The sequence below is a fragment of the Periplaneta americana genome, chromosome 7, assembly GCF_040183065.1.
Source record: "Periplaneta americana isolate PAMFEO1 chromosome 7, P.americana_PAMFEO1_priV1, whole genome shotgun sequence".
NCBI classification, from domain to species: Eukaryota; Metazoa; Arthropoda; class Insecta; order Blattodea; family Blattidae; genus Periplaneta; species Periplaneta americana.
In genome coordinates this window covers 26,996,566-27,024,105 of record NC_091123.1, presented here as the reverse complement: position 1 = coordinate 27,024,105, position 27,540 = coordinate 26,996,566, and the positions used below count along the sequence as shown (strand labels likewise).

Below are 27,540 nucleotides of genomic sequence, written 5' to 3'. Positions count from 1 at the left end.
TGATGAGTCCAGGTTCTCCCTGAAATCCCCAGATGGTACGGAGAGAGGTATGCACATTGTCTGCAAAGACGCCATTCGGTGGAGGCTCCGTAATGGTGTGGGTCGACATCTCCATGGAGGCCCGAACGGAATGGTGATTGTCGAGAATGTAGTCTCAACGCTCACCGCAACATCAACGAGATTCTCGTCGATCACGTCGTGCCCTTTGCTGCATTTATTGGCGATGATTTCATATTCATGCATGACAATGCTCGTCCACATGCAGCACGCTGCGTATCACAGTATCTTGATGCATTGGAGATTGTTCGTCTCAACTGGCCAGCTCGGAGTCCCGACCTAAACTCTATAGAACATCTCCGGGATAGGTTGGGTACACGTATCCGAGATCGTAATCCTGTTCCGGAGACCTTAGGTGATCTGCGGGCTGCACTCCAAGAGGAATGGGACAATATCGACCAGAGAGACATCATAACCTTAATCGAAACCATATCTGATGGAATGGCGGCTGTAATTAGGGCCAGCGGGGACACACCAGATACTGAGTGTTTGTTTCAGTTATTGATAGTGTGAATTTAAGTTTTGTGCATCAACAACATTTTCAGTGAAGTTTAATGAACAAATATTCAGCTGAAAGTTAAGTGAAAAATTTTGCAAAATTTCAACAAAAGTGTAGATTTATGAACATATGACGGTCATTGACTCAAAATTGGAGTGAAAGGTGTGAAGTTACGTGTCACAAGTTCATAAAAGTGTAATCTTTAAATTGAGTACGATTACAGTTATGTTATTTCTTGAGTTACTTCATAATTTACATTTAAACTTGACTTTTAGTATTTTTTTCCAAGTGATCGGTTTTTTTTGCCGGTCAGTGTATTAAGAAGCAGTAACAATCATTTGATTCCACTTAAAAGGAGGTGGAAAGATCACACAACTGCTGAAGTGTTACTGTCCAAATGGAGGATGCTAAACTGTGGGCTATGTAAGCTTGTTCCTTATGCGCAACTCACCCAGTATATTTTGGGCTGCTGGTATGACAGGCGGAGGTGGGCGAAACACGGACGGCACAGGCTTGGCTGCCACCATCGTGACTGTTGAAGGACCAGCTCGATTATTCACACCTTTCATTTTGAGGCCGCAGTGTTTGGCTGAGCCACTCGCTAGCCTCCCTCGCTGCCTCTGCTTCCTTTCATCAAGACGACGCTGAAGATGATCTTGCAGGCGAGCTCCATGTCGTCCTGTAACAAATTAACAAAATTACAACAAAGGAAATGACCACTCGAATCTAATAACGAAATATAATATAAATAAAGGTCGCTGGACTTGTAAAATCATACGAATAAGTGAGAATAAGCAGTAGCTGTGCTAATTATTAATATTCTTTAACCCTAATAGTATTTTGAAATTATAAAATCGCTTCAGTATATCACTTTCACTTATTTATAAATGTGTTTACTTTTGCAAATAAATTAAAGAATAATGTAGACCGAGGTTTCAGGGCAACTTGAGTTCTAATTTAAATAAGAAATAACTTTATATAAGACCCATTTTGTTAGATAATACCTAATACATTTTACAATTTATGTTGTAAAATAAGGAATGTATATAACAAAGAAACCATTCTAAAACATAACTGTATTATGAAGAAGATTTTGGAGTTTTCATATTTAATTTCTTTGACGTGTTGAAATTACTTAGAGGTTCCATCCTTAGAACAGTATTTTTTTTTATTTAAAGGAAGAGCACTAAGAGCATGAGCTCATTCTAAAAGGGAAATACAAAATAGGTAACAGAAGCATCGAGTAAACAATATAAACATGAATATAAATACATTATTTTAAGTCAAAACTACGTTGGTAACATTAACTCTGATAATATTCAAAATCAAATTAACTTTTTTAATTTCTGTAGTAAATTGATTAATATAGTTCAATTTTTTAAGATAAGATGATAACAAATTATACAGCTTAAACATAATACTATACATATATCATAAATTTCTGTACTATATTTTCATTGGTCTTAGTCTTGTTTTACGGAATGTAAATTTCATTCAAAAATAGTCTCATCAGTTAGTACATACAATTTAATAAGTAATATCACTTTTAGCAACAATAACAAATTAAAATCAACGGTAATATAAGCAATCATTAAAATTCAGATACATAAGCATCAAAAAATAGATTTTTTTAATTATCTATAATCTTGAAAGTTTGAGAAACACATAGTCACTATTTAAAATATTATTTCGTATAATATAAAAATAAAATAATCTTGCATCTTTTACACTATTTCCTTTCCTTACAAAAACACATGTAACATTAAACAACAAAAAAGAAAAATTGAATGGAATCAATCATTATTTTTCATTCCATTTTTATAATCATAGTTGAATTATTCTTTAATTGAAATGATTAAAAATTCATGCAATTTTATTATAAAAATTCTTACTGTAAGATTTAGTAATGATTCTGTATACAGTTAATGGCAGAGTAAGCAAAGAAGTGAAGGAAAAGGTCAGAATTGCGAGTCAAAATGTGCCTGGAAGCCAATATTAAAAAAGGAATACGAATACAAAAAATAACAAGTACAATACTATATCAACTTTTTTTTTCAGCTCGAGACTAGAACAATGTAACTTCAAACATGCGCTCTTAGCATAATTAATTTAAAAAATTGAGTGAATACGTCTTTGTTTTATTGTTTTGTACTTTATTTTTTTATCTTTAGGGATATGTTTTTTCATTGCTTAATGTTTATTTTTCATTCTGAGATTTCGTATTATTCATTAGTATTAATAAGGAATAATAAAACTGGACTAATAATAAACAAAAGTTAGTGAAATAAATCTTATTATTAGTGCGAAATAAAAAAATAAAAGAATAAATAAAAACAATTGATTCCTAATTCTCCAAGCAGTGGCTATCTTCACACTAGTAACTGGCATAGCAGTTTAGAAGATTCAACTATGAACTTGCAACACATACTGAACTGCAAAGCTATCAACATTTCAGATAAAAGTGTTAATAACATCACAGACGTTTACTGGAATATTAGAAAACAATTGGAGAAAATCCAATTTTCTGAGCATTTGACCAATTAATTAATTATATTTTTGTTGTGTCTGATTGATGGTTATTCAGGATATGATTGAGTTACTTAGTTATTGCTAGGGGGTGGATGCTGATGAACAGTCATCTTCTTATTTTTCACATTTAGGATGCCTATTAATATACAAATCCTTTCTATGTTAATATCAACGTAAAAAAAGTAATTTTTTATATTGCATTTTCTTACGTTTTTGAACTAATAGAGCATTTTTATATTTTTCCGGCTTTGATAACACAATCTCAAGGGAAAAAATGGAACTCTCTGCATCATAATCCACAGTTGATTCTCGATTTACCACGCAAATCGTCTGTAGCTGCATTTAGATTGGCAACAGGCCATGACTGTTTGGCCAAGCATCTGCATAGAATTGGAATATATCAGTCCCCTAACTGTGCATTGTGTAACTCAAATCAAGAAATGGATTCAGACCATCTCAAAATCTGTGCGTCAGTGGCTAACCATGACAATATCTTTGAAAAATATTGGAGTGCAAGAGGTCAAATGACTTTATTGTCAAATGCCTGGCATTGGAAAACAACAACATATTTTTCCGGCATTTTTTGGTCATTTTTAATACTTCGATGAACTTCTAGATCATTTGGAATGCATTTTACTTTCTTCTTTACCGATAGGTCTGTTAAATCATTTTCTAACCAAATAGGTCAGTAATAATTGCCTACTGAACAAGTGAATAACAGTGAAGTTTGAGTTTTATAGTTTGGAACAGACTCTAAAGTACATTCCTCATTTCACTGAAGGCTTCATTTCACACAACGGAAGTAATGCTTAACAACAACTTAGTTTAAGTGAGGACTTTGACCGCTACTGTTCTTTTGTCGGTACGAGGGTATTTAGAATTTATGTTGGAAGGGAGGAAACTTTCATCATGTCCTGGTTAGAACGTTGTGTCCTCAACATGGTTCGGGAGGGATGTCTACTGTAGTAGACAGTATTTTTAACACAAAGATTGCAAGAATGCACGCTGCGCCCACAATTTGTTTTGTCATTCACACTCCCTTATCTGGAAGATCTGGTAACAAAAGTGAAGCACGGAAGAGGAGGAGCTGAAGAATGAAGTCACTGACATGGACCACCCCTGATTGAGACACATTGTAAACCCTCATTCATATCTATAGTTTTCCCTTAAAACCTTCATTTTGTTGCATGTTCTTTTCCTTTATCTTAGCCAAATTCCAGGAAGTTGCCTCCTCTCTCCAAGATATGCAGGGCAGTCATTGAAACAAGGTGACCTAATTTTTAAAAAGTTGTGGTGCGAGTACGATGAATAATATTTAAATGTAATTTTCTTTTAATTTTAAGTCATTTTTCCATTAGTTTAAAGGCATTTTAATGAATATTTTAAGTAGATTTTTAGGTCATCAACAACCGCCCCCTAGTTATTACTAACAATTATCCTCTCAGCCACTTGCAAGTAGATTACTCAATGCTCAATAGATGGTGGCATGCATACACTTTGACATGTGCAGCATTTAGTGGAGACTTCTTGAATTTTGTGTTATGCTAAAAATGTTAAATTTTCTCATCACCTGTACCTCGACCAAAGACGTACTCACGTCAAAAAAGAAGTGGAAGAGAGCGAAACATAAAGCCTCAACAGCTCTAAAACATGCATTAATTTACAAGAAAAGTTTCAATGAACAGCCAACAGCACAGAGATGAAACACTCAGAAGTTAATCCTTAAGCCTCTGAAGGAGAAACCTACTTTCAGCCTCACCTCCGAAGATGAGATCTAGCCTCATCATTCCAGCAAGGTCACCTGCACCACTGGGTCCCAAAATGGCGAGTTCAGAGTTGTCAACATTCTCCCTTGCACAGATCCGACAGCAGCCGCACTCCGCGCAGCCTGAGTCCCCTTCTCCACACCCACACTCCCTGGAAATCATATGTGATTGTGTCTTAAAGTGGAACTACTTTCCTTGTCTGAAGAATGAATTTCATGTCACGGACTGGCTTAGTAATGGAAACATGCAGGTCACAAAGACACATAATTATGTTACAATGCTTTTTGACTATAGAAATAAAAATACGTGAGAGGTATTCTGAAGGTAATTTGTTCTGGAACATTTTCAATTACGGATGGAAAGTATCATTTACTGCATTATCAGAAGACCCAGAACATTACAATGTGGCAAGTATTCTTGTTTACAGCATACGTAATTCGATGATTTGAATATATATTTAGAAAAATATTACAAATGTCCAGTAGTGGCAAAAAAACCAGACCGACCCTTGTAGCTGATTTCAGAGTCACAGATTCAAATTTTGCTAGTCACAAAACATCTTGTATAACTAACTGTAACAATGAAATTTATTGCATTTGTTCGATTCTTATCGTCTTTTGTTTTCTTCAGTGCCTCAAACTTACAGACGAAAAAACTTTGAGAGTTTTATTTTCATCTGGCATCAATATTACATTTCTACCTCTATTCGGCAAAGACAATTGCGTATTTTTACATTAAATAGCAGTACATACCTCTGGCTTCACTATCCATATTGAAATTACCACAGTTTGACACAATACACAGCATAGGAATCTTTTGTATCAGCTACAAGGGTCGGTCCGGTATTTTTTGCCACTACTGTACACATTAGTCCATATTCCAGTCTTTCGTCAACAGCAAATGTCACTTACTTCCACACTGCAATTATGATGTTTGTTGATAACCAGTTGTAATGATGGGGATGAGGAGAAGGAACTATAAAGTATAAAGGAAAAGAGAAGAAAATTAATGAAGAGGTGGAAGAGGAAAAAGACAAGGAGAGGGTGGTGGTGGTGCTGCTGATCATGATGATATTCACTAACAGAGATGGAATGGAACCTGCGAATAATTCCTGCTTTCTCTCATGAGGAAACTCAATACTCACCAGATACTTTTGCAGCATGAAAAAAATCTAAGCCTCCTTTAATTTTTTTTTATTATTATTATTATTATTATTATTATTATTATTATTATTATTATTATTATTATTATTATTATCATCATCATAATTATCATCATTAGTATTATCATGATTGTCCTCATAATCTTTATTATTATTATTATTATTATTATTATTATTATTATTACTTACAAATGGCTTTTAATCCCACCATTGGTCCCTATCCTGTGCATGATTAATCCAGTCCCTAGCATCATATCCTACCTCCCTCAAATCTATTTTAATATTATCCTCCCATCTAAGCCTTGGCCTCCCCCCAAAGGTCTTTTCTGTTTAGTTCTTCCAACTAACACTCTATATGCATTTCTAGAGTCATCCATATGTGCTACATGCACTGCCTATCTCAAACATCTGGATTTAATGTTCCTAATTATATTAGATGAAGAATACAATGCGTGTAGTTCTGCATTGTGTAACTTTCTCCATTCTCCTGTAACTTAATTCCTCTTAGGCCCAAATATTTTCCTAAGCATCTTATTCTCGAACACCCTTAACCTCTGTTCCTCTCTCAAACTGAGGGTCCAAGTTTCACAACCATACAGAACAACCAGTAATATATTGTTTTCATCATCATTATTATCATTGTCATTATAATATTTTCTTTATTACTATTACTACTATTATTATTATTATTATTATTATTATTATTATTATTATTATTATTATTATTACTATTACCTCTTCCACCCAGGGACTGGTTGGCAGAGACATTGACACACGAATGTAATGGTGCAGTAGAGATGACAACACTATTTGCACCTGATACATGCATTCTGGCAAGAAGCATTTCACATAGAAGGCTGTGGGCCTGTCTGATCTTGAATTGGCGTTCCCATTCTTCTTATACAAGATGACACCACAATTATTATTGTGGTAAAATGGTACCAAAATTTGAGAACGGACTAACAGTTATCGCAACATAGAATTTTGTCTTCTTCATTTTTAGTGAAGAACAACGGTTTCTTTTATATGTAGTAAATCTACTAGAGGAAGCTAATGATTATATCTTTGATGGGTGATCATAAGAGTACAAGTCAATTTTTGGTGAAATTGAGATATGTACAGTTTTGTAATCATCAGCTCGGTATCTATGTCTGGTAAAAAGAGTACAAGTCAAAACCTGCTGTAGAACGCCGCATTCTCTGATACACATAACAGTATCTTCAAAATCATGTACGATGTTAAACAGTTTTTTTGCTCTCCTGTAAAATAAGGTTTTTTGACTTGTACTCTTATGATCGCCCATCAAAGATATATTCTCATCTGATGGAAGCTACACTGAAAGTTTTTTTCCACTAAAAATTAAATCACTTTCAGCTGGAGCTGAGTCCATAATACTAGAGACCAAAAACAGTAACAGTTCTAAAACTCAGATTCATGCTATGTCCATTTCAGAAGTGCATTTTATTTTCATGTTCTATGTTTAAAAATGTAATTTGCTGTCATCACACAGAAAAATTCAAATACTTTGAAATGAGTGGGAAGCACTCACTGGCCTGGGTTGCGGTCCGGACGCATGCTGCTCAAGCAGCTGATGCTGTAGCCTGTACACTCCCGGCACACGGTGCACACCATGCACAGATCATGCTTCCACTTGTGCTTCCCTGGAGGACACATGGCCTCCTGAGCATCCTCCCAGTCCAGTTCTTCATCCTCTGGCTCCTCTTCACCTGTTGTCTCCATTGCAACTACCATAGGAACTGCGTGAAACAGACAATGCCAGAGACAATAAAGTAGTGCATAACTTAAATGACCTTTGTGATGACCAGTGACAGGTAAAATATGAAATTTCATATTCTAAACCACGCTAGTGGAATGGGTACAAGGCTTTTCAGGATTCCTGATGTGCAGAATACAATTTACGCAAAAATTCATGTTTTATATTATTTTGGTATTCAATAAAAATATTCGTATGTTTTACGGTTTTTTCCCCAAATATTAATCTCCTATAAGAATTGTTCAAAGTGATCAGTGGTGTACGCAGAATTTTTTCATTATTAAAACTGTTCACAATTGAAGAGTCCACTACAAGAATGATGGATGTCACTTTCTTGTCGAAAATGAACCAAGACTGTCAATGCATAGCTTAAGACATATGGAATGTACATAGAGAGTTATATGGCATTAACACTGATAGTCATTGTCGAGTAATGATCGGAAAATCAGTTAAGCTTTGAGCACTAAGCATTTCAAACTTTCAATTGCTTCTCCTGCAAAATGTATTCCAAATGACATCCATCATTCTTGCAGTGGACTCTTCAATTTACATTGTCGGTATTTTAAATGTTATGCATTATTATTATTATTATTATTATTATTATTATTATTATTATTATTATGATACAGTATATTTATTAATGTTTTACTATGTTCTAATAGAACATATTAATGAATATCGTTATAAAATCTTTGAAACGTAATTTTTTAAGAGCAATTCAATTTTTAACAAACAAGAAGTTGAATTTCATATTGTTTCAGCTTCATTTTATTACAAGGTCGGTACTAGATGGTAGGTCTCTCTATAATAAAGATAGCATTGAGGACCGCTTTTGCAAAACTTGCTAACTGAAAAAACTAAATTTTACAGGAGAGACAAAACACTGTAGTAAGCAAAATTTTGCTGTAGCTCTCACATAGCAGAAAGCAAGTTTTGGAAAAACGATCACACTTTGACACACTACAAGAGAAATAATCAAATTTTACTAAGACACTTTTAACATCATGTAGAGGCCTGCCTTAAGGTACGGTCACACGTCGCTACTTTTGCTGCGCAACTTTTGTACTGCAGCTGTAAAAGTTGCGTGTCGTGTTCACACGTAAGCCAAAAGTAGTGTGCTGCACGCTACTTTTCGTGCTGCGCAACCCAAGTGCAGCAAAAGTTGCAACTGGAGGTTGCGAGTCTGTTCACAAACAAGGCGCTACTTTTGCAGCCGCAGTCATGCTGCAGGTTTCCATCTCTGTGTTGACTTCTCAATATACATTTTGTGGTTATGTTCGCATTATTAATAAACTCATGCGAAAGCTTACTTATCTATTATTTGCTTTTCTGTCCTAACTAGTATTCAGAAATTGGCATTATTTTTACTATAAAGCTTTCAAAAACGCCTATATACTTAAATGATAACCAACAGCATATTCACGTAATCAATGTTGGCAACCCTCCTGTTTGAAACTACGCTACAGAAAATTAAAAAAGTGAATTATATCGTCAGCAAATATGCTCAGACTATGTAGTGCATTTAATAACTGTTATAAATAATTTATTTTCATCACATCTAACATTAAAATACATCCAAACAATAAAAGTATCATTGGCACATTTGGGTGGCAACACTGGTTGCAACCGCAGCAAAAGTTTCAACAAAACCGATATCAAAAATGCTGCGGCTGCAACCCTGAGAACCCTGTTCACACGTCGCTACTTTTAAGCTGCGCGAAGCATGGAAAAGTAGTGAGCAGCAGGTTCGGCAGCTGCTACTTTTTGGGTTGCACCGTAGTTCACACGTCGTAGTACAAGAGTTGCGCAGTTTTTTGTACTGCATCGCTGCAAAAGTAGCGACATGTGACTGTACCTTTATGTTAACGAATCCATCAAAATCTCAATTTTGCAAATTTTGCAGTTAGCAAGTTTTGCAAAAACGGTCCTCAATTCAAACGTGCCACAGCACCAAGCATAGGGATTACATTGAAGGAGGGGTAGGAAGACTATGCCTTATGTTGATGTAGATTTTTTTACTCTGACAGTGAAAAATTGGAGAAGGGACAACTATTAGGGATAAAAATAATACTCAAATTTAAATATGTTTTTTAAGTTCGGGGGGGGGGGGAGGAGTTCAAACCTGGTAACCCTCACCTTGCATACATCCCTGAAAGTGATGACAGAAAAAGCAAGAAATGATCCAATTGACTAGCATATCTTTAACTATAGTCCCGTTGCTCTAATTTCCGGCAGCCAATCACGTTGCAGGTCGGCTACATTTAAATGTGTGCGTCTTGTGATTCGCTGATTCATTTCTTAAGGCTCGATAAATACTTAATATAATCGCCCGCCATTTTAGCTCTTTCGTTGGCGTTCGCAGAAAGCACACGAAGATGTTATTTGCCGCTCAATTATTTGCTGAATTACATTGCGTTTGATTTATTATCATAGGAGCTACGACATGATAATGTTTAACGGTGTGGCAAATAGATTCCTCGTATGGTAGCTCGGGAATGTAAGAACAAAAATGGCGAACGATACTACCTACCTAGACTTTATAGAGCCTTCACTTTCTAATACGTAAGCAAAGAGGCGGAGTCACGCCGGAAATAACAGCATCAGGATTATAGCTAATACACGTCAACAAAGTTACACATATACACAAACACAAGATCTGTTCTACAAAAATTTCAATATTTACCTTCCTTGATTTGAGTAGCGAAGTCTCTGCCACACTGTCCCTTGTTATTTATACCAAATGTGTAAACATGACCTTTGTTGGTGAGGGCAACAGCATGTGCTTTTCCAAGCGACACTTGTGTTATGTGTGTGTCCTTCAAGTCTGTTACAAGTCCTGAAATTTCGAGAAACCCAATATATTTACAGTCACCGTTTATATAAGCAAATAGCACCACCTTAGTCATATTTTAGTTACAAATTACCTGTTGAGTTATCACAATGTGCAGTGTCTTTTCCAAACATGAGCAGCTCTCCTTCTTTCGTAATGAGAGCAGTTGTACCGTTGTTACATGCGGCATGAATGATGTTCAGTCCATCAACTTTTATCATCTTTTTTGGTTTCACTGGTTTTGGTTGACGACGTGCTTTGTCTGACAAAAAGAAAGGAACAGATTTACAAACTATAAATTTACAAATTAGATAAATTACAGACAGTGCAAATTAAAACATACATAAGAATGAACTGAGCCTCTGAAGCTCCACAGAGTAAAAAATGGACGTTTCCACTTTCTGTGACAAATTGAGAAAAAAAAGTCACTGGTCAGCATTCTATCCACAAGAACAGAATTTCCATTATAAAATGTAAGAGTGCAGAAAAATGCCAAATCTTAATAATAACTACTACTACTATTTTACCAAATTCATATTTTAGAGTTTACACAACTCTAAACTGGCTACGGTTTAACGAACGTAGAAATTTTCATTCTCTTGTTCTTCTTTTCGAAGCCCTTCACACCTCTACACCTACCTACCTTGCCTCTCATTTCAGTTACTTGTCATCATATCATAATCTCTTCACTCGCACGCAAAATAGCCGCATACTACCATACCAACACATAAGACATCATCGTATTCATCATTATACACAATCTCGCACTCGCGCTTGTGGAATACCTTACCCAGTGACATCAGAGACTGTCGGAATTTAGTAGCGTTCAAAAGCAAACTTATTAAGCATTTTCTTACTGCGTAGAGTAGGTTTACTTTTTACTTAATTAATAAAAAATTTTTTTTTCTCTCTTCTTAACTTTTACAATAAACTGTCTAGTTATTATTAATCAGTTAACCTTTTAGTACTTAGATTTGTATTGTATTTGTAAATTTAATATTAATTGTAATTGTATTCTTAATATTGTAGTTGTAATCCCTTGGTAGAGGGGAAAAGAAGGCCTGATGGCCTTATCTCTACCAGCTTAAATAAACACACAAAGATATTTGTCAGATAATTGTAAACTCTTATCTAAGCTTTCAAGAAAACTAGAAAAAAAAAGTGCACATTTTGTAAAGAAGACTAAATCCAACTTAATATAGAATTCTGAGTTTCAACTCAAAAGTCCTTCACCTTCCATCCTAACATTCACACAAACAAAAGTTACAAAATGTTGAAGAAAAAATATATTTTCTAGTGAATGTGCAAAGAAAACTAAAATCGCTAGTACACAATTAACTTTAAGCCAAATTCATTGCTTCACAAGACTAGCCAATACTTTACAAGTGTTGTCAAATCACTTACAGTATTTTAAAAGTCTATGATTGTCTTGAAAGTAAATAAAAACATGCTCCAGTCAATCAAAGACTTGACAATTCATTGAACGAATTTACCAATAGGATTCGAAAATATTACGGCACCAACTTACTCACTTACAAATGGCTTTTAAGGAACCTGGAGGTTCATTGCCACCCTCACATAAGCCCACCATCGGTTCCTATCCTGAGCAAGATTAATCCAGCCCCTACCATCATATCCCACTTCCCTCAAATCTATTTTAATATTATCCTCCCATCCATGTTTTGGCCTCTCCAAAGGTCTTTCCCCTTCAGGAACAAAAGAAAAAAAGAAGAACGAAAAGAACATAGCATTGTTTGTGACTTAATTCAATTATAAATGAATTAAACCGATGCCTGTACACCATAGGTTCTGTGGCGTACATATCACCACAAAATAAAGAAAAATAATGCGTATGAGGAAATTGCAAGGCAGATATTTCGAATAAGTACCATGACAAATGTTTATAATGAATAAAATTCTAACCTATAACATACTAATCGTAAATATTTTGTTTAAAAACAATATGCAATTGTAATATTCTTCGTTTTAGGGTACTGTACAGTTATGTAATGCCATACAAATATTGTTTTGTATAGCCTAGTTATTCTCCAAAGGATTTATGTATTTATATTGTAATATTTGGTAGGTAGGCCTACATCGCTTGCAATAAACTTGAAGCACATGTTTTAGAATTCTGTAAAATCTTTAAGAAATGAGACAGTCTTTGATATATCTTTTTTAATACTGATCAAACTTTGACAAGTTTACTTGTAAAGTACTGAACTGGAAGACCCAGAAACAGGTGGCCAAAATTTTGTTTCTTGGTCTGCACAAGCAGCCTAAAAAAAAAAGAAAAAAAAAAGACACATACTGTACCAGCATTCGAACTTTATGCATTAACACAATGTCAGAGTTGAGTAGTTATTTTTAACTATACTAACTTTGGTCTCCATCTTCACCTCGCCGAGCTGTTCCAGCAAAGAATACAGTTCCATCTTCTGCAAGAAGTATAGCATGAAGGCCCTCATGTCCGACAGCAAAATGAACTACCTTCGGAGATTTAGTAACTGGGAGCTCTGCCCACTTGCCACTCCTCAAGCCCCCTTGCTTAATACCTAAGCTTGAAGACTTGCCGCAGTACAGGATCTATCACATAACAACTTGCTTCAGTTAATCACAAAATGGCAACATTAAGGGGTTAGGTACAGCTTATAGCAGTAAAATTTTTGGAAATATTCAACATTTTTTTCCTCCAATACTGTACCTTGTACAATATTGAAAATTGGTATGTGTGAAATACTGTCCTTCTGCTATATGAAAAAAAATATATATATATATATTTTTACGATTTAAAAAAAATATTTATATATATATTTTTTCAAAATTCAAAATGTTGGCAGTTCACTGTGCAATGATGAAGCGTTTCCCTCATAACTCATAAGCTTGTTAACGTTTTCATGTTCTCTCTCTTTTATTTTATTGCTGAAACTCATTTTTACAATATTATGCTCTTTGAACTACATTCCTTAATAAATACTATTTTTTTTTATTTTGTGTTAGAAGAAAATACTGATAGTTGAACATTTTTAAAAATGATTTATTTTTTATCAGACAATCTGTCAAAGGTAGAGAATTGATCTTGCATCATATTGTAGATATAACATGCATAAATACACACAAAAAATTTAATCACAGAATGTTGGATAGTTTTTGAGTTATGTGGAAAACGCTTCATTACTGCATAGTGAACTGAATTTTGAAAAAAAAAAAAAAAATGTAAGTAATGTTTTTAAATTGTAAAAATATTTTTTTATATAGCAGAAGGACAGTGTTTTACACATAATAATTTTCATTATTGTACAAGATACAGTAATGGAGGAAAAAAATGTTGAATATTTCCAAAATTTTACTGCTGTAAGCTGTACCTAACCCCTTAAATACAAAAAAGTTATAAATCTTCAAAGAGAAAGAAGCGATGGAAAAAAGAAGACTATTGACCAGAGCCTTGCTACCATATCTGTAGATCAAAGGTTCAAATTCAACGAAGGGAACGTATTTTTGAGAGATGTAAAAATACTTACCATGGCTTCTTTGGAAGGGAAATAAATTTGGAAATCGTAACCTGGAAGCCAGATTCGCATAATATATGCCCCTGTTCGTTAACATGAAATCACAATTTAAAGTCACATAGTATAGTGTGTACTCTATGTTGGGTCTTTGTTTGTCAACTCACTTGAGGTATATAGACACAAAGAGAAGAATTGGCCCATGGTCGTATATCATTGCAGGATAGCTCAGTGGTAGAGCATTGACGTGTTTAGCCAAAGGCCCCGGGTTCGATACCCGATCCCTGAACAATTTTTTCCCTTTAATATTAATAAAAATTGGAAAACCTCTGACATGGCAGACATAAAAAAATTGTTTCTGAATAAAGAGGGCTACAGATAAAATGACCTGCAATTATTTCCTGTCCAAATTTCCTTGTTTCACGCAAATAACTGTCTCTGCAACCTTGTGAAATTTCATCAGTCTCTTAAGCTCCAATAAGGAAAATAAAATCACATTCTACCACTGTAGCAAAGATTCTAAAAGACTTCTTTCATGTTAAAATACATAAAGAATTGTCCCCACCCTAAATGTCATGTAATATCTAACCTAAGTGTCAGTAGAAGTTGACAAGATAGGTCTATCTCGTATTACTGTACAAAAGAGGAGATGGCAATGATAAAGTTAGGCACATATATAAAGTAACAGACATGCTGAGAGAAAATCAAAGAAAAGAAAAAGGGAAATCGATGGGAATGAAAATATGCTGCATAACATAGACAGTACTAGTATCTACAGCATAATTTCCTGAAATATTGTACATAAATTTTTTATTTATCATAAAGTGTAGAGTATAGATATTGTAACTGAATGGACTTTATTTATTACTATTTACAGAAATGAAGCAACTGTAACACAGTTGTTCCTATTAATTTTAGCTAATATCATATTTTGAGATTCGTCAAAGTGTACTTTCTTTCAACAAGAAGGAAGTAATGTATGTGAAATTTACCTTCCCTGAGTTGGTCCTTACGAAACCAAAATCCTTCCCTGCTGCAATAACAACTGTTTCCTCATCACATCCTGTGTGGATAGTGTGAATATTAGCGTCTTCATCGAAGGAAGCAGTCCCGAAAACATCGAGACATTTTCTGGCCAATTTCAATGGTAATTCATTGACTGACACAACTGGAGTGCTTGTGGGATTCACCATTCTAACAACAAATCCATCCTGGAATAAAGGAAAATACAATAAGGAAAACAGTAGAAAAATGGCCCACAACAAATACTGATGTGATCAATCCTACACATTTATATACAATGCAACTATTTATGAAGACAATTTTAAACAGCCTTACATGGTGTATGGTGGTTTACAGGGGCGGCTTTTGGGGTAGTGCCAGTGTGCCATGACACCACCAATGAAAGAAACAAAAATAATATCCTAGAAAGCAGTTGTAATAGTTTATTTCTACACATTTTATTCGTATTTCACCTGAACGAGTGCGCGCACAGATCGGGACGCACTCTTGCAGCGTTTCTCCGAACGTTGGAGCCACTTCAGTGTGGCACTGCTTACGTCCGTATAACACTGTACAAAAGGCTACTGATTCTAGTTTATATGCGTTTCTTATGGCAGACACTGAGCCGAATTCGATTTGACTCAGTAGTTAATATTCCGCCCGCTAGAGCACAGTAATGCAGAATTTTCACTAGATGGCAGGATTGTTGGAGACGTTAGGCAGGAACCATCAACCGCAGACTTGCACGAAAACACAAGTTAAAGTTCCACGCCAAATGTTAATGTAATGTTGCCATTTCAAAACTAATGCACATAACTTGGATTTGAATGTGTAAAGTATTATCCATTTAACTATATTAAATGCAGAGATAGTCATGGTTCTTTTTAGAAAAAATAGATATTTTTTCATATTATGTAAAACTGTTTGTTAATGTTGTGTAATATTTGTTTTATTTTGCGGCAACTAAATATCGCTACACTGTTGCTATAGTATTGATGCTTCTGTTAACGATACATGATATCTGTGCAGGACATGAACATGTGTTATTCAGGCCGCTGCCCTGGATTCATCAGCCTGTTATATAAAGTGCAAACGTGTTCGTTTATTATCTATATCAGGGCTAGGCATCGTGAGCGGATCCAGACTCTAAACAGGGACACTTAATATTCATCCATCACTGAATGGACGCTGCGCGGTGTTCGGCGGGGAAGAAAGAGGATGAAGAGAAATCATATGGCTCCCCGTGAGAGAGTAGAATCTGCTCTTGCTGCCCAGCCCTGATCTAGATCACTGTTTCTCTCGTGTGTTTTTGCTAGTAATTTTACTAGTTATAAAAGTTATTTGTATTTGACTAACAGTACTGTGAAAGTTTTGCATTATCTGTATCTGTAAATTTCGTTATTAGTTTCGGAAATGTTATAGTAACTGTTACTAGATGCATTATTAACTGTACACCTGGTAAAATAGCTGGTTTAATTAATGTTTTATTTAACATAATGTAAACGTGAGCTGCGATTATCAATTTCATTAGGGTAATTTGTGTACAATCTTTTTTCATTTTTGGCACCACCACCAGAATGCCTCACCAGCCGCACTGGTGGTTTATAACATCAGTTACGCTCTTTAAATCAAATAATTTTGGAAATGAAAGAGACCAATATATATATAATTTATTTCCAAAAAATCATCTGCCCAGGCATCGTGGATTGCCAAGAACACAGAATAAATTTATGCATACAAGAATAATAAATGATTACAGTAAGTAGAGGAGTCAAATTTACGTGAACATAGAGCATGAATTTTAGAAATAATATAAATTATGCATTATATTATGAGTAAGTGAAGTGTACTTACATCTTTCGCAGAAGTAATCATTCCAAGACTTTCTCCATCAGAAAACATAACACATGATCCCCAGTCTTTACCCTCTAAGTTCACAACCTCAGAAACTCTAAAGGACTCTTTATCAATTGCAAGCAATTCACAGCCCTTCTTGACTGAAGCCTTGAAGTACAGCAATCCCTGTGAGAGAAAAAAAATGGTCAATTAATAATTGAAAATATACTATATATATAAAATCCTACTTCGATTTTATTCACAAATGTATACATAAAACAACAAGAATTACTTGTGCCACAAATCATTTCTGTTCACAAAACAAGTGCCATATACAGTATACATATTGTTTCATTAAGGTATTTCAAGTGATTTTTCTGACATAGAATGTCTTTCCCTACACCGAGCATGGCCACCAATTCTGGGACCTGTCGTAAAATGAAAAATGACTTACTGAACACTATGAGTAACAGCCGAATGCTAATATAATTAGTAATTAGGCCACAAACCAATGAAACATATGTGCCTACGTCCAATGATGCCACCTTCCCTCACTGTGGGTATGAGAGTGCCGAAGTTGTGTATAGAATTAGTTGTGCCACAAGAACTCTCTCAGTAATATCTCGGCATAGAATTTGAATATATCAGTCCCCTAACTGCTCATTGTGCAACTCAAACCAAGAAATGGATTCGGAACAGTGGCGGCTCGTGATAAAATATTATGTTCACAATTTTGTGTTCCAAAATCGAAGAGAATTTGAAATCGTATGTTTTTAGCCTAATATGAAATGTCATGATTCCAAAGTTTCACTGTCGAAAAAACTGTATATAAATTCAAAACAATATATAATAATAATAATAATAATAATAATAATAATAATAATAATAATAATAATGAAACCTAGTCTTTTTATTTCCAATTTTTCCTGGAAAACCAGTTTACCCAGTTCTTTACTCTTCAAAATTACTTGAACAGAGTTCACTGTTTACATTTGTTAAAAATTAATGCATAAAACAATTTACAAAAGCGTGTGTTCAGTAATATACAGTATTTTGATTCACAACACACTGATACACTATAGCCTATACCAGTACTGTAATCCCATTCGCATAGATTGATTACTATAAATACATGCCAGTAAATATTATTCTTAAATAATATACACCACCATACAGATATTTAAATTCATACCACCATCACATTCAGCCAGCACGTCTTTGAAAGCCAAACTATGCTATATGCCGACACTGAAGTATAGTAATTCACATACTACACTCTCGTAGCAGCACTGTACACACATCCACATAAAGTAAACGTTCCGACAGTGAGATGCTGACACCCGCAGGCTAAAATACAGACTAATTAAATTTTCTCCTCGAGATATAGCACGTAAACGATAGGCATCGATGCACCTGACATCTGTAGGATAGATTCACTGTTCACTTAATGCTTTGTGCTCTTGACGAGTCATAAACGGCCAGCGAAAGACAATTTTCTCCTGCGCATGCGTGAAATTTCTGTAACCTTCTTGAAAAGAGCACAGCTTGTACATGAACGGATGTTGGCAAGTTTACATAAGAAGTTTTTGCAAGATTATGCGGGAAGTTTAAAATACTCAATCCTGATATTATACATCCCCACTACGCCAATACGGTATTAAATGATAAAACTAGTCGTGCATTAATGGAAACAAGGTGTTCACGTGCTCTTGTACTCTTATTGACGCACCGCCACTGATTCGGAACACCTCAAAATCTGTGCTTCAGTGGCTGACCATGATAATATCTTTGAAAAATATTGGAATGCAAGAGGTCAAATGACTTTATTGTCAAACACCTGGCATTAGAAAACAACAATATCTTGGCATAATTAAAATTTTGTTTGTTGTGACTAATTTTGGAATGCTGCGTCATATGAAGAGAAAATGTAAATATTGCATGCCCTTTATTAATTACTTCTCTCATCACAGAGCCATGCTCTCCATTTGTAAACCGAAGCAAAAATAAAACAAACTAACACATTCCATATTCTATGTGCTAGTGTATCCCTGATACAGCACAGTTTCTTTTACTAAATCCAGTGACTACTAAAGTCACGATCTATGCTATCCTCCAGTGTGAAGAATTTCACATATATCTATATATAGTGTGAGAATAAGGTAGGAGTCGTAAGACTATCACTATTTATTATTATTATTATCATCATCATCATTATCATTATTATTATTATTATTATCGTTGTTATTATTATTATTATTATTATTATTATTTTATACTGCTAAAAGACTTCACGCATACTGAAAGTACTTACATTTGCATAGCCCAACCAGCCTTTATCATCAACATGGAAATCAGCTTTATGGAGATAGACATGCCCTTTAATTGTGCCTCCGTATCCAGATCCAATTTTGAAAAGTCCTTTGGTGGTATAGAGATACAAGAATTGTCCATCACTTGCTAGGCACCTGGCATTTAATGACGCATTGTGCATATCTGAAAACAAGATAGGATAAATTTAGATTTTTTAATAAGACTCAAAACTAATACACTGCTTCTAGTAAATCTTTCATGTTCACTTTCTTTACTTTAAAATCAATCAAACAGAATACATACCTCCACTCATCTTAACATGAAAAGAGTCAATTCTGGCGCTTTTTGGCACACCATGTGTGATCCAATCAGGCCTAACAACTTTCCCCAGTAAAACACCATGCACACTTCTCTGAAGTGCTGTAAGTACTGCTGGCATCTGCAGGAACAAAAATTGATCACATAAGTAAAATTTTAGTAGGTTATTTTACGATGCTTTATCAACATCTTAGGTTATTTAGCGTCTGAATGAGATGAAGGTGATAATGCCCGTCAAATGAGTCGGGGGTCCAGCACCGAAAGTTACCCAGCATTTGTTCATATTTGGTTGAGGGAAAACCCCAACCAGATAACTTACCCTAACTGGGAATCGAACCCGGACCACCTGGTTTCGCGACCAGACGTGCTAACCGTTACTCCACAGGTGTGGACATAAGTAGGGGAGAGTTGGGTAGTATCGGACATCGGATAATATCAGAGAGTGAGTTTCTTTCATCTACCACACGATGACAGTACCTGATTGACATGGTTACGTTTCTGTGATGTCGCATAGAGAAACGTAACCATGTCATTGAGGTACTACCATATGGTGGTAGATGAAAGAAACGCACTGTCCGATACTACCCGATGTCTGATACTACCCGACTCTCCCCTAAAACAGGAACAAAAAGATTCATTAGGGTTAAGTCCATGGAGTTACTGATGTCACAGGCAAACAAGAAGTCTATCCTTGGACAAAAAGAGACTTCTGTCTTCCCAAATGTATTATAACATAGCTCATTATCATCCTCCCCTCTCCATAAGTGCCAGTTTTCACGCACTAAATTGTCTAAGAAATTATGAAGGCCTTAAAGCAACGTACTAGCAATGAGAGACACTGAACTCCTCATTAACTGTCCATGGACTGACCATACAACTACAGTAAATTCTTTTTTTTTTTTGTACTCCAGTAATACAAAGGCAACACAAATCTTTTGGTCAGTTTTGAAATAGTACATTATGCAACGAGCCTAAAATGATAGTAATTAAGACGCGAGGATGTTTATAAAACGAACGCGAGTTTCATAATTTTCATACGAGCATCTTAATTGCCATTATAGGCAAGTTTCACACGACTTTTTATGCTCGACCATATTTCTAACTTGAAATTATTCATAAGTTTTCATGTTATTCTTATGTAACTGGGGAGCGAACTGACCTTGTGCAATCTCGTAAATTGTGAGATGTGCGCAGACGCGAAAGTATTGATTTTTTCCGGGCAACGAATGTCGACGACCTTGATATATAATCTAGAAAGTAAGATAAACGTTAAACTTGATATAACCTTGAAATTGAATTCGACATTGAAAAACGAGATGACAAATTGAATTTATTTGAATATTATTTACAATTAACGCTAATTATTATAGTAATAGAACATAACCTTCTGCGACAGTATTGGATTTCTAGCCTGCGTGAAGTTTTGCTAGTTGTCTTTCGATTGCATATCCGAGAATAATCGAAAACCTGAACTTTAATGAATAGGTGTACTTTAATGACATGCATTAAAGGACGCTACCAGGTGTATAATTACTACATTTCGGCATGGTCGAGCATAAAAAAAAATTTAAGAACCGTTTCGAGTAGTGATGCTAATTTTGGAAGAAGTAGGAGGGAGATTACTTTGAAGTGTCGTAGATATGTACCTACAGTGCACAAAGTTATTCATTTTACTATTTAGAATTATGGACGTCTCTCGATACTTAAGAAAAATTCCGTAACAGGAACTCACATATATATTCTGAGAAGCAAGTGCTCGGGGACACATGAGCAGAGCGGCAGTTGCACTTAGCAGTTTGCCAGTGTCACCCCTTACTACCACCAGACTCAGCAGGCAGGCGCAGGCTACAGCTGTGAGATGACTCCCATCATTTGCTGCAGCTGACTCAGGTCCATGAGATGTGGCCAAGTCCAAAAGGAGGTCAAACAGCGGGTCTGCAAACACGTCACAGTCAGCATTATGTCCTGACTCTTTTTTTAGATATCAAGTATAAAGTGGGAAGGAGAGGGAACTTGATTTTTGTTTGAAGCTACTGTATTTCTTCTTTAGTAACTGTACTGTAAGCCCTCATTTTATAAGTACCAGTCAGTGGCGTAGCATGAAATTTTGAGCAGGGGAAGCTAACTCAAGTTGTCTTTCATGCAATATGAGAAAACGTATTACAAAAATACAGTCTTAAAATAAATAGTAATCAATTTCAAGTCAGCAGTCGAAGATTGGTTGGAACATCGTAAGTAACACCAATAAGGCATGACCTCAAATGGTACGTAGTAAAATATGATTTCACGGTTTACACATATCTCTTAACAAATAGACACGTATACGTATAACATTAGCTCACTCCCTGTCATACTTAGAGAAATTATAATATTAGTATCATTACGTAAGTATGCGTCTGTCTTTTGGTTGTGTCCTTCATTGACAGCATGGCAGTCGGTCATTTGTTTTTTAAATCACACTTTTGTTCGTAAGTCAGTCTTGATAATACAATTGTCCTAAAAAAATTCAAGTAAATTAGTGTCAGGAACTGTTATTTCGCTCATTATTTATTATATCAGCCACAATGCACACTAACACTTCAACTGAACACAACTGACGAAAAGGGATAACTCGGAAACTACTTATTTTAAATGTTAAAGCTAGCTTCTTTAGCTTCTTGCGAGCCTTGCGATTAGGGTAGTTTAGTTAGAAAGGGATGGAAAATCTGCGGGGTGGATTACACAGAAGAAACCAATCTGCTTGGAAGCTGGTGTGTGCAGGCTTCTTGTTTACTGCTGCATCACAAATCATCCTGAGCTGCTGCATCACAATATTTAATGCGTAAATATAAATTCTATTAAAATTAATAAATAATTTTCTTCATAAACTGCAGGTTTATTATGAAATTATTATTAACTGGGGAAGCTAAGCTTTTTAGCTTACATTGACGCTACGCCACTGGTACCAGTACTGTAACATATTTCTAAAACAACAAAAAAGGTTACATTCCCATAAACAATGCTTAAGATATTGAACGAAATTTCACTTTCAATAATAAATAATAAATAATAAATAATAATAATAATAATAATAATAATAAATAATAATAATAATAATAGTAGTATTATCTCTTAATATTTTACCTTATAAAATTTTCCTGTGAAACATACAAGTGAAATAGTATTTACAAATAATTTATTCCCCATGTTAAATCCTTATGTAGCCTACAGTAAACTGTATTAAACACAGTGTATAACGTTACCTATTACTTCTGTTGGTTCATTTTTAAGTCCTTCTGGCTGCTGACCCTGCACTACATCAAGAAGTGCTCCAAGTGCTTTGGTACATAAAACAGGATGCGATGAACGACTCTCACGAATGAGCTCAAAGACACTTCGGAGTCCTACTCCAACAATCTATGTAACATAGATGAACATCAAGTATTACAAATATGGCATTATACTGTTACAGTGAATTTTATTTTACTGAAATACACCCTCTTATCGTGTTCTATTATTAGGGAACTGTCTCAATCTAGAAAAAATTAATTAATTTAATTTTACTAAATATTTGTCTATTTAAATACTGCTTAAAATGATAATTCATCAGATATAAACATCACAATCTGATCACATCATTATCATCATCACATATTAGGGTTGCCAATTGTTTTTTGAAGAAAGTACAGACTAAGTGCTCTATAATATTTCACATAGAAAATTGAAAAATTATTCAATTCAGTTAGCTGTACAAAAAAAAACTGAATTATATACTTGGGCAGTTAGGTTTAAATTAAGAATATTTTGAGACATTTTGCCTCACATAATAGTTTCAAACAAATTGTAAAAATTCCCTACATGAGTAGTGAAGTTGACTGATTTGCAGTTCTGATTTGATTAGATGTTTCGTGCTCCTGTTTCGAATATCTGTTCACTTACTGTTCATAAGAGAAAACACTCTCTGCATGAGCTTTGCTGCCTGGTATGCTTATATTTTAAACTAGTGAGCCCTGAAACTATTTCTTCTACAGAGATTACACATTACAATGCATCTCTGGAACAACAGAATCTTAAATCATCATACAAATCACCTTCAATCACTGAAAAATTAAATGTTTCAAATAGATTTATACATTATGCAAAAATAAGGGAGAAAAATGCTCGAAGAAAAGAAAAATACGGAAGTCAGGAGACTGTTAAAAATTAAGGCTAAATATGGAAGATCCCAGAAAATACAGAAGGGTTGGCAACCCTAACACAGATTGACCAATGGTCTATTTCTGCGTTATTCATACTGCTATTTTCTATAAAGGTCCACATTTATCTTGCCATTGAACTTTTATTTATATTCAAAAATAGGAATTTGTACTATTAGCCATTGGCTAATTAACCTCTGATTTGTCACTTTCAATTGCGTTAATAGCATTTCAATTATTTTCAGCTCGTTACTTACATTATAAAATATGTTATTCTAAAATATAGACTTCAGACGGTTCCTAAAAAAAAACTCCAGTTCTGTTGCTAATATTAAACTTATTTCATTAATTACCCAAGTTTCACTACAATATAGCAAGCTACATGCCACTGTCACCTTCATAAAAGTTTCAATTGTAGACTTGTATTTCAATGTCTTTATTATAGTGTTATGGTATTGTAATCGTTGTATACCTAGAAACAGATTTCACTTAGTATGGAGCCATCAAAAAGTGACATGGACAAGTAAAGCCTGCTTAGGAATGATTTAGCATATCAGATTTCGGCAATAAAATCTCGTAACTTACATGTTACATTTGTTGGCTTATCATATAATAAGTACTGGAACTGTCTACCAGTCTCTCTAATGCACATTTCAAAAGATTTCTAGACACACACTGGATTTCGTCTCTATTAATAGAATTGAACTCTAGGCACATGATGTGTTTCATACAATTTATGAATGACTATTGTCTTATAAGTCTTCAGAAATTTAAAAGCATCCTGCTAATGTCTACAGAAATATCCTGGTGTTCAACAATCCATTTGATTAAATAATCCAGAATTTAGTGACAAAGGTGAGAGAAACAAGCTCACTTTTAAATAAAAGCAGGAGGCGCATAAATCACGATCTAACTAAAGAAAAACTAGATGACATAGGCTATAGGCTATTCATCACTTTTCAAGCTGATGTCTAATTTTCCTAGCATTTCGTGGGAGACTTTTCTAAACTATAGTCTGTCATCGAATTTTTCTTCAGTTAGATCGTGATGTAAGCACATTCTACTTTTATTTAAAAATGAGCTTGTTTCTCTCACCTTTTTCACTAAATTTCGAATTTTTTAATCAGACAGATTGTTGAACACCAGGATATTTCTGCAGAAATATAGCAGGATACTTTTTTTTCGATTTCTTCATAATATACGAATCATAAACAAAGATTCTAATGTTTATTGCACTGTCATGAAATAAAATGAACTGAACTGAATGGAAGTCAGCTGTACACTAATGCTCTAACCAAGACTCTGTGCACTAAAGCGTTAAAAGGTGTCACAGCAGCTGATAAGGCAATAAATGCGAATTAAATTTTATGCAATGTATTTTTCATATACCACAGAACATTTTAAAGAGATTTTTTCTTTTAGAAAACTTACTGGTTTTTCAACATATTTAATCATCCTCTCTCCTTAATAGGCCTAGATCTTAGCCAAATCATTTAATAAGCTTAAAACTACACTTTCCCCTCTCAGAGACTTCATGTACTACTTTTGTCTAGTGGCCTTGCAGTCTGTTAGAGAACAAGTTCACACTACAAATTTTCATTTCACCTTTGGTACCCGAAGTGGTGGAACTTCTCTGGTTTTATCTGTATTCTCCTCACTATCACTATCAAGTTCGCTGTTGCCATCTATAGGTGGGGAACTAGACGAAGATGTGAGATAAATCTGACAGGCCTGCTTCATCCAACGCTCCAGGACAGCGAGTCGTACACTAGCAAATACTGCAAAACTAGATGCATTGCTGGGAAGCTCTACTTCAGGAGGTCCAGTTAAAGTTGCGACGTCTCCACAAGATTCTACTTTTGCTCTTCTTTTCTCCTTGTTCTTTGTGTTTTTACCAGTTTTACTTTTCTTCCATTCTGTCCGTTTCCTAGATAAAAAAACAGTATTGTTATTATTGTCATATAATTTGAAAGATTGGAGAAAGCTAGATTTGCAGTGAAAAATCTGCTCTTGGGCAGAATACTGACTGAATGAATGAATGAATGAATGAATGAATGAATGATCTGTGCAATTATGAGTAGGTCTAAGTTAATCTATGAATGAAGACTGTAAGCCTGTGGTGGAAGTAATAATAATAATAATAATAATAATAATAATAATAATAATAATAATAATAATAATAGAAATAAAAATCATCATCATCATCATCCTGACAAGTATTAGGCTGACTAGTCTTGTTTTCTGTCCATCTCTTTTGAGGTATGCCAATGGATCTTATTATTATTTCCACATAATTTGAAAGATTGGAGAAAGCTAGATTTGCAGTGAAAAAAACCTACTCTTGGGCAGAACACTGAATGAATGAATGAATTAATTAATTAATCAATTAATTAATTAATGATCTCTGTTCAATTATGAGTAGGTCTAAGTTAATCTATGAATGAAGACTGTAAGCCTATGGTGGAAGTAATAATAATAATAATAATAATAATAATAATAATAATAATAATAATAATAATAATAATAATAATAATAATAAGAATCATCATCAACATCATCCTGACAAGTATTAGACTGACTAGTCTTGTTTTCTGTCTATCTCTTTTGAGGTCTGCCAATGGATCTTTTTCCTCTCAGTCGATAATTTAAAATTGCCTTTGGAAATCTGTTGTTGCTCATAATAATAATAATAATAATAATAATAATAATAATAATAATCTGAATTTAGATACCATGCTTCTTTCTGCTGATGATCAGATTTCATTTTGCAGCAGAACACTACCCTATGACCTATATTTAATTCAGAACAAGTAGGCCTACCAGTATCGAAGACATTTGAAATGAATATATCTATGAACGAAACCTAGCATTTCCTAAGAGATCATAATCAGAAATAAAATCTGCGTTATTAGTTCAGTCTTTAAACATCACTTCGAAATTTTTTGTTCTAAATATGAATCGCAGCTACACTATTGAATATTGTGCTTGGAGATAATTTAATTAGTCAAGCAGAATTTTCATTAAAAAAAGTGCCGAACATGAGTTTAAAATCTCCTACTGGTGTATATGCCCACAAATAAAAGACTTTGATCTAAAAGAGAGCTATTGAAAATCGGATGTTATTTGTTTCAAAAAACAAAAGCATGATGACTTAAAACACTTTTCAGATTGATTTAATGTGATATACTCCACAACAAAATGTATTAAAAACTAAGCACTGTAGGTTCAAATTGTCCTACTTTTAATAACTTTCAGGTATAACAAATATACAAATATACTGAGTAAGATGAAATAATAAAGGGTGCGGCAAAACATCCTCCCTAATTTAAAGTCTAAATAAAAAACAGATGGATCAAAATAAGGAAACTTTATTAATATGAATGGTATCTTAACAGTGGGAATTTTTCATTTTTTTGAATAACGCGTCTCTCAAGTGGCGTCCTTCACTATCAATGCATTGTTGAATGCGACTTCTGAAATTCTGCATCACTCTAACTAGCATTTCAGGAGGAATAAGACCAATTTCTTCCTGTATTGCATTTCTTAGGTCTGGCAAAGTCCTCAGCCGATGTTTGAACACCTCAGCCTTAAGTTGCCCCCATAGAAAAAAAATAGCAGGGTGCAAGGTCTGGTGATCGTGCTGGCCAGGGGACGTCGCCACGTGAAGAAATTAAGCGTCCGGGAAACATCTGAGCAGCGACAACGGAATTGCCACTTACCAGAAACGATACCACAGCATAAGCACGTTCTTCACCCGTCCACGGCATAGTTGGAAT

At 34.6% G+C, this 27,540-nt stretch overlaps 1 protein-coding gene across 5 annotated transcripts in view; it reads right to left on the bottom strand.

Moving 5' to 3' along the window:
- hiw (MYC binding protein highwire) overlaps positions 1–27,540 on the bottom strand; it is a 507,580-nt gene that overhangs the window by 476,889 nt on the left and 3,151 nt on the right. For 4 of the 5 annotated variants that reach the window (XM_069830498.1, XM_069830496.1, XM_069830500.1 and 1 more), the window contains exons 2-14: positions 25,370–25,691; positions 22,832–22,985; positions 21,322–21,524; positions 19,575–19,710; positions 19,273–19,454; positions 16,980–17,147; positions 15,116–15,334; positions 12,999–13,203; positions 10,712–10,879; positions 10,471–10,623; positions 7,563–7,770; positions 4,833–5,002; positions 1,008–1,235 (exon numbers count right to left, since the gene is read on the bottom strand). In XM_069830498.1, coding sequence (XP_069686599.1) covers positions 1,008–1,235; positions 4,833–5,002; positions 7,563–7,770; positions 10,471–10,623; positions 10,712–10,879; positions 12,999–13,203; positions 15,116–15,334; positions 16,980–17,147; positions 19,273–19,454; positions 19,575–19,710; positions 21,322–21,524; positions 22,832–22,985; positions 25,370–25,691 — 2,516 coding nt within the window. The remainder of the gene's footprint in view (positions 1–1,007; positions 1,236–4,832; positions 5,003–7,562; positions 7,771–10,470; positions 10,624–10,711; positions 10,880–12,998; positions 13,204–15,115; positions 15,335–16,979; positions 17,148–19,272; positions 19,455–19,574; positions 19,711–21,321; positions 21,525–22,831; positions 22,986–25,369; positions 25,692–27,540) is intronic. The other variant, XM_069830497.1, reaches the window with a different exon arrangement.